The sequence below is a fragment of the Plecotus auritus genome (genome assembly GCF_963455305.1).
Source record: "Plecotus auritus genome assembly, chromosome: X".
In the NCBI taxonomy this organism is placed as follows: domain Eukaryota; kingdom Metazoa; phylum Chordata; class Mammalia; order Chiroptera; family Vespertilionidae; genus Plecotus; species Plecotus auritus.
Window position 1 is genome coordinate 85,460,863 of NC_137784.1, and position 12,777 is coordinate 85,473,639.

At 42.9% G+C, this 12,777-nt stretch overlaps 1 protein-coding gene across 2 annotated transcripts in view; it reads left to right on the forward strand.

Annotated features, from left to right (window-relative positions):
* Positions 1–12,777, forward strand: part of COL4A5 (collagen type IV alpha 5 chain) — a 365,159-nt gene that overhangs the window by 228,086 nt on the left and 124,296 nt on the right. For both annotated transcript variants that reach the window (XM_080651978.1, XM_080651979.1), the window contains exon 33: positions 1,615–1,764. In XM_080651978.1, coding sequence (XP_080508104.1) covers positions 1,615–1,764 — 150 coding nt within the window. The remainder of the gene's footprint in view (positions 1–1,614; positions 1,765–12,777) is intronic.

Below are 12,777 nucleotides of genomic sequence, written 5' to 3' on the forward strand. Positions count from 1 at the left end.
TTGCATTCTTGAGTAGGCCCTGAGCATTCCTGGTGCTAGGCTGGATTTAGATATAGGGCAGCTGCTGTCAGCCACGTCTCTGTCTGTTACCTGGGTCCCAATCTGAGCTGGGCCAAGTCACACTGTCTGTCACCTGTGTCCCAATCTGAGCTGGGCGTGGGAAGCAAAGCAGCCATGGGAGCAGGAGACCTCCCTCAGACGGGCAAGGGTTCAGGCCCCTGCAAGGTTGGGGGGGTGAGGGTCTGTGCCCCACCTCTGATGATCCCCAAGTTCTCTCCTGATGGCCCCTCTGCGACTGTACCTGTCTTAGGTTGTTCCTTCCCTGAGGAATCTTACCCGTCTCTGGCTAACCAGTCCTCCTCCGGGGCTAAGCAGGGTGATGTGAGGTTCAGTTCTGTCTCCTTGGTAGCCTATGCCCCCGTGGCCTCCACGCCCAGCACCTGCCTTGGGATCCCCTGGCCTGCTGGCGGGGACCCAGAACTGATCACATATCTCAGGGAACTCAGGTTTCTTCTCCAGGGAAGGCCCAGCTCACACAATTGGGCGAGAGACAGATCCATGGTACCAGCCACCACGAGGCTTCAAGCTCAGCATGAAAAGAAAGCTCAGGCAACAGCTGACGGCAATTGGATTGTGAGAAGAGGGTCCCTCTTGGCACAAAAGGCAAGAGGGGCCAATATAGAATGCTCAAGTGCCTTCCCAGCACCCTAATTCCTTCTGAAAGGGATTAAATCCTTTCTTGTCCTTTTTTTTTTTTTAAATTGCTGCCAAACATTCCAAGAATTAGTTTGTAAGTTTGTTTGGGATAATTGTACAATATGCTGTTGTAAAATATCTAAAATTATAATGACATTGTAGAATAATATCATGTAAGGATATTCTTTGCTCTAGGCCATGGCAATTCAATTTCAAACTGGCTGTCAATTTCTTTTTGTAACTTTATATAAACTTTGTCAGGGAGGCAAAAACACAAATTATTCCCCCATAACCCCCCACCCCCCACTTATGCCCCACCCCCTTGTTGTCTGTGTCCATTGATTAGGCTCATATGCATGCACACAAGTCCCTTGGTTGATCTCTCCCCCTTATCCCCACCCTCCCCTACCTTCCCTGAGGTATGACGTGCTGTTCGACGTTTCTCAGTCTCTGGATCTGTTCTTGTTCATCGGTCTATGCCATTCATTATATTCCACAAATGAGTGAGATCATGTGATATTTATCTTTCTCTGCCTGGCTTATTTCACTTAACATAATACTCTCCATCTCCATCCATGTTGTTGCAAATGCTAGGAACTCCTTTTTTACCGCAGCATAGTGGAATACTTAGTTTGGATACCATGAAACATGGTAAATAATGACATACAAGAATTAAATTTTCATTTTATTTACAGTCACTATAGTTGTCAAAGAATCTCAGAAGAAAGAGGGATTGTCATTTGAGTGTAAAAATGTGTGTGAGCTCAAGTTATTCATAGATAATAACCAAGGTGCCTAAGTGTTTTGGGTGGCCGGTGGCCTACCAAACTATGAAATGTATGAATAATGTTTGTATATATTAATCCTGGATGTATAAATCTGATAATGTTGTGTGTTCCCCACACATGTCTATTTTAGGTGATGATGGTTTGCAAGGTCAGCCAGGGCTTCCTGGTCCTATAGGAGAAAAAGGTGGTAAAGGAGAGCCTGGCCTTCCTGGCCCTCCTGGGCCAATGGATCCAGATCTGCTGGGCTCAAAAGGCGAGAAGGGGGAGCCTGGTTTACCAGGTAAGTGAAGGTATTACTCATTAATACATTTTCAGATATATCTGAAGTTCAATTTTTGATATCATTAAAAGTGACTTGTAGTCCTAGATTCACCAACAGAAGGTGCATCAATTTTTGTAATGAAAATTAATTTTCACTTGATTTATACTATTTCATTGATCTACTTTTGTTTGAGTATTTTATTTTTAGTTTATCTGTCACAAACTGAAAGGTTTTAAAATAAACTTAGGCAGTCACCTTCAGGCCTTCCAGAATGTATTATAGGGTGTAGCTGAGAGAAAAAGATAGTCAGAATCATTTGGAAAACAGATTATAGTATTTAAGAAATTTCCTGGTCCTTTAATTTTCTCCCCTTGAAACCGGATGGGGAAGAGTGATACATTATTGTCCTGCAGTATTTTGATATCCATATCATATAGTGCTTTGAAATACAGTTTATTGTTATTTTATCTTGGCAGAATAAACAAGTACTGGACTATGAACAGCCAAACTCTGTGTGTGTGTCGGGGGGGGGGGGGGGCGGGGGAGTCACTTAATGTAGATCTAGAGAACAACTGTGTTTATATAGTCACTTTATTAGAACCAATTAAAGTATGAAGTACTATAACATTTATTTTTAAATAAAAATTCTTTCTTATTTTTATAAAAGTATGACATTCATAGCAATACGTCAGAAAATATGGATACACACAAATTAATAAAATGCTTACAATCCAATCTATCTAGAATAGCCTTTCAAATAACATGGAACTTTAAAACAGGCCTCGTTTATTTGCAGCTTGTAGTAAAGTTTGTGGCTCTTTTTGTGTTATAACCATTACTATTGTCAGTCCAGGTGTGCATGTGAGTGTGTGTATGGGTATATGTGTATACAGATGTTATAAATTTCCTTATGAGAAAGACTTGGTTGGGGTCCTTCCCTCAAAATGTGTTTAAGGCATTACTGTAATTCTGTGTATAGTTACAGAAGATTCAGGACCACTTAATTTTTTTATTATTTCTAAAACTAGAGGCCTGGTGCACAGAGTCATGCACTGGTGGGGTCCCGCGGCATGGCCTGTGGAGATCAGGCAGAAACTGACAGTTTGACATCCCCCAAGGGGTCCCGGATTGCGAGAGGGCGCATGCCAGGCTGAGGGACCCCACTGGTGCATGAATACACGCACCACGCCTCTAGTATGCATATAAGATCTTTGGTTAATCTCTTCCCACCCTCTCCCCTTCCCTCTGAGATTCATCAGTCTGTTTCATGTTTCCATGCCTTTGCATTGAGTGTCTGCCCCCTGGTGGTCAGTGCACGTCATAGCTCCCGGTTTAACAGTTGAATGGTTGCTTAGGCTTTTATATATATACTAGAGGCCCAGTGCACAAAATTTGTGCACGGAGGGGGGTTCCCTCAGCCCAGCCTGCACCTTCTCCAATTGGGGACCCCTTGGGGGATGTCTGACTGCCAGTTTAGGCCCAATCCCTGTGGCCTAAACCAGCAGTTGGACATCCCTCTCTCAATCTGGGACTGATGGCTCCTAACTGCTCACCTGCCTACCTGCCTGATTGCCCCTAACTGCCTCTGCCTGCCAGCCTGATTGCCCCTAACTTCCCTCCCCTGCTGGCCTGGTTGCCCCCAACTGCCCTCCCCTGCTGGCCTGATCTCGCCCCCAATGGCCCTCCCCTGCTGACCAGTTCTTGCCCACAACTGCCCTCCCCTGCTGGCCTGATCTCGTCCCCAACGGCCTTCCCTGCCAGCCTGATCTCGCCGACAACTGCCCTCCTCTGCTGGCCAATTTGGTTCTGATTGGTCAAATTCTATGACAATCAGTGTCAATAGCTCCGCTTCCTAGGCAGCCATTGGCTCCCCACAGCACCCACATTTGGTTCTGATTGGTCGGTTCCTATACCAGTCAGCATCTCTGGGCCTATCAACAGGGCATGATCAGAAAGGCGGGGCTGATCAGCAGCCCCAGTGGAGGCCTGGAGAGAAATGGAGGTGCAGCCACTGGCCAGAATGGGAGAGAAAGAGAGAGGCAAGTGCTGATCAAAAGCTGCCACAGAAGCAACAGATCAGTCCCTGCTTCTCTCTTCAGGCCTCTCTCTGGCCCTGATTCACAGCCCCCTCAGCAGTCAGTGCTGGGGCACCACGCCTGCAGCAGAACTGACTTCTGGTTGGTCGAGGCTTGGTCGTTACTGGTCATTACAACCCAGGGTTTATATATATTAGGACATAAATGATATATCTTTCTTGAATTATTCCCTGCAAGACTTCTCTTTAATTTTATTCTTTCTGTAAAATAGAGTTAGTAAAGACTCTATACTTGCCTCTAATATAGGGTTATTAAAGATGGAGAATATAAGAAATAGCTTAGAGATAATCTGCCCCAAATCCTTCATTTTACAATGTAAAATTATTAAGCACAAAGAGGAAAGTGGCTTAAGTGAATGCTCTGAATTCATAATGGTAACTAAATAAAAAGGAGAGCCTATTAGTGTGAGTCCAGTGCTGTTGCTTTATACTATGTCTGAGTATAAATAGTTTCTGTATTTCTCACAGGTCAGAATCTGAGTAGCTTGCTTTGCCAAATTAATTTTTATGTTAATTTCTTTTTTAAAAATCTTTATTGTTCAGATTACTACAGATTTTGCTCTCCCCCCCATAGCTCCCCTCCGCCAGGTTCCCACCCCACCCCAGGCCCTCGCCACCCACTGTCCAGGACCATAGGTACTGCATACATGCATATAAGATCTTTGTCCCGTCTCCTCCTGCACCTCCCACCCCATTCTCCCCGAGAATTGTCAGTCCACTCCATTTCCATGCCACTGGTTTTATTACATTCACCAGTTTTATTCTGTTCATCAGATTTTTTATTCATTTGATTTTTAGATTCACTTGTTGATAGATATGTATTTGTTGTCACTTTGTTGTTCATAATTTTTATCTTTACCTTTTCTTTTCTTCTTCTTCTTCTTAAAGAATACCCTTCAGCATTTCATATAATACTGGTTTGGCAGTGATGAACTCCTTTAGATTTTTCTTATCTGTGAAGCTCTTTATCTGACCTTCCATTCTGAATGATAGCTTTGCTGGGGAGAGTAATCTTGGTTGTAGGTTCTTGGTATTCATCCCTTTGAATATTTCTTGCCACTCCCTTCTGGCCTGCATAGTTTCTGTTGAAAAAATCAGCTGACAGTTGTATGGGTGCTCCCTTGTAGGTAACTAACTGCTTTTCTCTTGCTGCTTTTAAGATTCTCTTCTTGTCTTTTGCCCTTGGCATTTTAATTATGATGTGTCTTGGTGTGGTCCTCTTTGGATTCCTCTTGTTTGGGGTTCTCTGCACTTCCTGGACTTGTAAATCTATTTCTTTCATCAGGTAGGGGAAGTTTTCTGTCATTATTTCTTTTTTTGCATTTTAATATCTTTATTGATTAAGGTATTACATATTTGTCCTCATCCCCCCATTACCTTCCCAAAGCACCCCCCACAGTCATGCCCTCACCCCCCTGTTGTCTGTGTCCACTGGTTAGGCTTATATGCATGCATACAAGTCCTTTGGTTGATCTCTCCCCCTAACCCCCACCCTCCCCTACCTTCCCTCTGAGTTTTGACAGTGTGATCAATGCTTCCCTGTCTCTGGATCTGTTTTTGTTCATCAGTTTATGTTGTTATTTCCTATAGATGAGTGAGATCATGTGATATTTATCTTTCTCTGACTGACTTATCTCACTTAGCATAATGCTCTCCAGTTCCATCCATGTTGCTGCAAATGGTAGGAATTCCTTCTTTTTTAGCGCAGCATAGTATTCCATTGTGTAGATGTACCACAGTATTCCATTGTGTAGATGTACCACTCATCTGCTGATGGGCACTTAGGCTGTTTCCAAATCTTAGCTATGGTAAATTGTGCTGCTATGACAATAGGGGCGCATATATCCTTTCTGATTGATGTTTCTGGCGTCTTGGGATATATTCCTAGAAGTGGGATCACTGGGTCAAATGGGAGTTCCATTTTTACTTTTTTAAGGAAATGCCATACTGTTCTCCATAGTGGCTGCACCAATCTACATTCCCACCAGCAGTGCATGAGGGTTCCTTTTCCTCCGCATCCTCGCCAACACTTGTCGTTTATTTATTTGTTAATGATAGCCATTCTGACTGGTGTGAGTTGGTACCGCATTGTCATTTTGATTTGCATCTCTCAAATAATTAGTGACTGTGAGCATGTTTTCATAGGTTTCTTGGCCTTCCTTCTCTCTTCTTTTGAAAAGTTTCTATGTAGGTCCATTGCCCATTTTTTGACTGGATTGTTTATCTTCCTTTTGTTAAGTTGTATGAGTTCCCTGTAAATGTTGGAGATTAAACCCTTATCGGTGATAACATTGGCAAATATGTTCTCTCATGCAGTGGGCGTTCTTGTTGTTTTGTGAATGTTTTCTTTTGCTGTGCAGAAGCTTTTTATTTTGATGTAGTCCCATTTGTTTATTTTCTCTTTAGTTTCCATTGCCCTAGGAGCTTTATCAGTGAAGATACTGCTTCGGCATATGTCTGAGATTTTGCTGCCTGTGGATTCCTCTAGTATTTTTATGGTTTCCCGTCTGATATTTAAGTCCTGTATCCATTTTGAGTTTATTTTTGTGTATGGTGTAAGTTGGTGGTCTAGTTTCATTTTTTTGTATGTATCTGTCCAATTTTCCCAACACCATATACTGAAGAGACTGTCTTGACTCCATTGTATGTTCATGCCTCCTTTGTCAAATATTAATTGAGCATAGTGGTTTGGGCCGATTTCCGGGTTCTCTATTCTATTCCATTGATCTATATGTCTGTTCTTGTGCCAGTACCAGGCTGTTTTGAGAACAGTGGTTTGTAATACAGCTTGATATCTGGTACTGAGATCTCACCTCCTTTGTTCTTCTTTCTCAGGATTGCTGCAGCTATTCAGGGTCTTTTTTTATTCCAGATGAAGTTTTAGAGAGTTTGTTCTAGGTCTGTGAAATATGCTGTTGGTATTTTAATGGGGATTGCATTGAATCTATCGATTGCTTTGGGTAATATGGACATTTTAAAGATGTTGATTCTACCAATCCATGAACATGGTATGTTCTTCCATCTGTTTATGACTTCCTCTATCTCTTTTTTCAGTGTCCTGTAGTTTTTTGTATATAGGTCTTTTACCTCCTTAATTAAGTTTATTCCTAGGTATATTAATTTTTTTGTTGTGATGGTAAATGTGATTGCTTTTTTAGTCTCTCTTTCTGTAAGTTCACTATTGGTGTATAGAAATGCCATAGATTTCTTGGAGTTAATTATGTATCCTGCTACCTTACCAAATACATTTATTAAGTCTAATAATTTTTTGATGGAGTCTTTAGGGTTTTCTATGTACAGTATCATGTCATCTGTGAATAAGGACAGTTTTACTTCTTCTTTTCCAATTTGGATGCCTTTTATTTCTTCTTGTTGTCTGAGAGCAATGGCTAGCACTTCCAGTACTATGTTGAACAGGATTGGTGAGAGTGGGCATCCCTGTCTTGTTCCTGTTCTTAGTAGAAATCGTTTTAGTTTTTGTCCATTGAGTGTGATGTTGGCTGTGGGTTTATCATATATGGCTTTTATGATGTTGAGGTATGATCCTTCTATTCCAACCTTGCTGAGAGTTTTTATCAAGAAAGTGTGTTGGATTTTGTCAAATGCTTTTTCTGCGTCAATTGATATGACTATGTGATTTTTCTCCCTCAAATTGTTTATGTGATGTATCACGTTTATTGATTTCCAGATATTGTACCATCCTTGCATCCCCAGGATAAATCCTGCTTGGTCATGGTGTATGATCTTTCTGATGTACTGTTGGATCCCATTTGCTAGAATTTTGTTGAGGATTTTGGAATCTATGTTCATCAGGGATGTTGCCCTGTAATTCTCTTTCATTGTGTCGTCTTTATCTGGTTTTGGTATTAGGGTGATGCTGGCTTCATAGAAGGAGCTTGGAAGTGTTCCCTCCTCTGGAATTTTTTGAAATAGTCTGAGGAGGATAGGTTTTAGTTCTTCCTTGAATGTTTGGTATAACTCTCCTGTGAAGCCGTCTGGCCCTGGGCTTTTGTTTGCTGGAAGCTTTTTGATGGCTGCTTCAATTTCTTCCAGAGTTATCGGCCTATTGAGATTTTTAGAATCTTCCTGATTGAGTTTGGGAAGGTTGTATTTTTCTAGGAATATGTCCGTTTCCTCCAAGTTGTCCAGTTTGTTGGAATAGAGTTGTTCATGGTATTTTTTTAACAATCCTTTGTATTTCTGTGGGGTCTGTTGTTATTTTGCCTCTTTCATTTCTGATTTTATTTGGGTCCTCTCTCTTTGCTTCTTGGTGAGCCTGGCTAGAAGTTCATCAACCTTGTTTATCCTTTCAAAGAACCAGCTCTTGGTTTTGTTGATCTTTTGTATTGCTTTTGTGTTTTTTTGTCTCTATGTTATTTATTTCTGTTCTAATCTTTATTATCTCCTTCCTTCTGCTCACTCTGGGCTTTTCTTGTTGCTCTCTTTCTAATTCTTTGAGTTGTAGAGTTAGATGATTTACTACCATTTTTTCTTGCTTTTTGAGGTAGGCCTGTATAGCTATAAACTTCCCTCTCAGGACTGTTTTCACTGTGTCCCATAAGTTTTGTATTGTGGTGTTTTTATTGTCATTAGTTTCCAAGATGTTTTTAATTTCTTCTTTGACCTCATTGTTAACCAAATCAATATTTAATAACATGCTATTCAGCTTCCAAGTGTTTGAGTTTTTTGGATTGTTTTTTATTGTAGTTTATTTCTAATATTATGCCATTGTGGTCTGAGAAGATGCTTGATATGATTTCAATCTTCTGGAATTTGGGGTAACTTTGCTTGTAACCCAATATGCGGTCTATTTTTGAAAATGACCCATGTGCACTTGAGAAGAACCTATATTCCGAAGCTTTGGGATGAAATGTTCTGAAGTTGTCAATTAAGTCCATCTGATTTAGTGAGTCATTTAGGATTGCTGTTTCTTTGCTGATTTTTTGTGTAGAGGATTTATCCAGTGATGTCAGTGGTGTATTAAAGTCCCCTACTATGATTGTATTGTTGTCGATCTCTCCCTTGATATCTTCCAGGAGTTTTTTTTATGTATTTGGTTGATCCTGCATTGGGTGCATATATGTTTACCAGGGTTATATCCTCTTGTTGTATTGGTCCCTTTAGTATTATGAAGTGGCCTTCTTTATCTCTTGTTATGGCCTTCACTTTGAGGTCTATTTTGTCAGATATAAGTATTGCTACCCCAGCTTCTTTTTCATTTCCATTTGCCTGAAAGTTATTTTTCCATCCCTTCGCTTTCAGTCTGTGTGAGTCCCTTGTTCTGAGGTGGGTCTCTTGTAGTCAGCATATATATGGGTCATGTTTTTTTATCCATTCAGCCATGCAATGTCTTTTGATTGGAGCAGTTAGTCCATTTACGTTTAAAGTTATTATTGAAAGGTACTTGTTTGTAGCCATTTTTATTTATTTGAACCTGTGTTCCTTCTTACTTTTTTTATTTCTTCTTTTTACAGCATTCCCTTTAGCATTTCTTGCATTCCTGGCTTGGTAGTGATAAACTGCCTTAGCCTTTTTTTTTGTCTGTGAAACTCCTGATTTCCCCTTCAATTTTGATTGATAGTCTTGCTGGATAGAGTATTCTTGGAGTAAGTCCCTTGCTTTGCATCACTTTGTATATCTCCTTCCATTCCCTTTAGCTTGATGTGTTTCTGTTGAGAAATCATTTGATAATCTGATGGGGGATCCTTTGTAGGTAACTCTCTGTCTCTCTCTTGCAGCCTTTAAGATTCTCTTTTTGTTGTTAACGTTTTCCATTGTAATTATGGCGTGTCTTGGTGTGGGTCTTTTGAGATTCATCTTGCTTGGGACTCTTTGTACTTGAGTAACTTTTTTCTTCCCCATATCAGGGAAGTTTTCTGCCATTATTTCTTAAAATAAATTTTCTAATCCTTGCTGCTTTTCTTGTCCTTCTGGCAGCCCTATTATACTTATGTTATTTCGTTTTGCATTGTCCCAAAGCTCCCTTAGGCTCTCCTCCTGCTTTTTAATTTTTTTCTCTAGTTGCTATTCAGATTGGGCTTGTTTCTGTACCTGATCTTCTAACTCGCTGATTTGGTCCTCTTCTTCTTCTAGTTTACTGTTGAAGCCTTCCATGGTGTTTTTGATTGTAGCTATATCATTTTTCATTTCTTCCTGATTTTTGCATAGGTTGTTGATTTTTTCATCCATCCGGTGTATGAACTGTATGACCATTACTCTAAATTCTTTTTTGTCATGTTCCTTGCTTCTGTTTCACTTATTTCCTTACTTGGTGATTCCTCCTTTTCTTTCCTCTGGGGAATGCTTCGTTGTCTCCCCATTCTATCACCAGAAGGTTCAGATGTCGAGTTCCGGGAGCCTGGACCATGTGCAGTGGGAGTTTTACACCCACCAAGTGTCACTGAAGAGCTCTGATACCAAGATGTGCGGTTGCTGTGGGTTGGTGGGAAGCACACTCTCCCTGGGTCAGAGTCACGGGTGCTTAGTGTGGCCTCGTGTGTGCACCTAGAATCAGGGATCCTGCCTGTGCCATGTTGAAACAGAGAACCCAATGGCATGTGCCAAAAATCAAAGTCCCCTATTGCGTGTCAGGAGTCAGAGGCTCCCTGTGTCCATGCCGAGAATTGAGTATCAGAGTCTCTGTTTTTTGATGCTACCTCACACTGACAATCAGGTCCCTGTGTGCACATCCGCCAAGAATTAGAGTCGCTGGCTCTTAGTGTGAATGTACTGGGAATCAGGGATCCCAGTCGCACACAATGAGAAACAGAGTCTAGTCCAGCCGTGGGCAAACTACGGCCCGCGGGCCAGATCCGGCCCATTCGGCTCTTCTATCTGACCTGTGGAGCCAAAAGAGTGGAGGGTTTTCTTGCTCTCCCCTCCGCTCCTTTACTTTGAATTTATATTAGTTCACACAAACACTCCATCCATGCTTTTTTCCGGCCCTCTGGTCCAGTTTAAGAACCCATTGTGGCCCTCGAGTCAAAAAGTTTGCCCACCCCTGGTCTAGTCACTGGTGCTCATTGCTGCCTCTTGCGTGGAGATTCAGAGTCCCAGATCTGCTTGGGAGACCGGGTTGCACAGTCGCACTGTGTTGGGAAGAGGTCCACTCCTGCCCTGCGGAAAACAGCCTTCTCTGTGCGCTTGCCCTGAATCAAAGTCAGGTGACACTGCCGCTCAGTGTGGGCATGGGGTCTGGTCACATGGGTGTGCACTGCGGGAAACAAACTCCCCCTGTCCATGCACTCAGGCTCAAATTCAGCGCTGCCACCCTGTGTGGGCATGGGGTCTGGTCGTGGGGAACAAACTCCCCGAGTTCGCACGTTCAGGTTCAAATTCAGCGCAGTCTCCCTGCTTGGGTGCAAGGTCTGGTCATGGGAAACAAACTCCCTGAGTTTGCACCCCCAGGCTCAAATTCAGTGCTGTCTCCCTGAGTGGTCACAAGATCCGGTTGCAGAAAACAATCTCCCCAAGTTTGCGCACCTATGCTCAAATTCAGTACAGCCTTCCTGCCTGGGTGCGGAGCCTGGGCGAGGGAAACAGACTCCCTGGGTTCGCACGTTCAGGTTCAAATTCAGTGCTGCCTCTCTGCTAGGGTGTAGGGTCTGGTCATGGGAAACAAACTTTCTGGGTTTCCACCCCCAGGCTCAAATTCAGTGCTGTCTCCCTGCATGGGCGCAGGATCTGGTCACAGAAAACAGTCTCCCCAAGGATGCACACCTATGCTCAAATTCAGTACAGCCTCCCTGCCTGGGCACAGAGCCTAGTCGTGGGAATCAAATTCCCCGAGTTCACACGTCCAGGCTCAAATTCAGCGTTGTCTCCCTGCCCTGCGTGGGTGCAGGATCTGGTCGCAAAAAACAATCTCCCCAAGGATGCGCACCTAGAGTCGAATTCAGCAGTCTCCCTGCCTGAGTGCAGAGCCTGGTCGCGGTAAACAAACTTCCCATGTCCGACACCAAGGCCCAAAGTCAGTTAGAGTTGCCACTGCTGTGTGTGTGTGCAGAAAGCACTATTGTGCGGCCGGGGTCTGGCAGTTCCTATGCTGCTGCCGCGGGGGCAGCAGGAGAGGGGGATTGGCTTTGTGACTCACAGAAATCTGTGGCCAGGGTGCCTGGAGTCTTGGTGTCCCTGGGTCTGCAGCTGTGGTCACAGGTCTTTTACCAGAATGGCTGAAGGGTCCTGGTTTGCTACTGAGACCAGACTGGGTGGTGGCGTGGCTAGGATCCTAGTCTCCAGCAGTTCTGTTCTTCAAGATGGCGTGGTCTCTGTGCCGCCGGTGTCCTCCCTGGAGTGTTTGCGGTGGCTGCGGGGTTTTGCCATTTAAGACTGCCTGGATTGGCAGCCCCTTAGAAGACCTGCAGGATCTAACTATCCCTATTTCACTCACACACACACCCACACACATCCACACACTCCTCTATTGCTCCCTCACTCTCTCACACACTTTCCCTCCCTACCTTCCTACCGGTCGCCATCTTTTTTCCCTGTCATTATTTCTTCAAATAGGTTTTCAATATCTTGCTCTCTCTCTTCTTCTGGCATCCCCATAATTCGGATGTTGTTGTACTTGAAGTTGTCCCAGAGACTCCTTACACTGTCTTCATATTTTTGGATTCTTTTTTCTTTTTGCTCTTCCCATTGGGTGTTTTCTGCTTCCTCGTATTTCAAATCTTTGACTTTATTATTGGGATCCTCTACTCTACTGTTGAATTTCTGTATATTATTCTGTATTTCAGTCAGGGTATGCTTAGTTTCTGACTGGTCCTTTTCCATTTTTTTGGCATTCTCACTAAGATCCTTGAAGGTATCACTAAGTTCCTCATAGGTTTCTAAAAGATTCTTAAGTAACCTTATAACTGTGGTTTTGAACTCTATATCCAGTAGTTTGCTTTCTTCCATTTCTTTCATTTGTGACACATTCCTTTGTCTCTGCA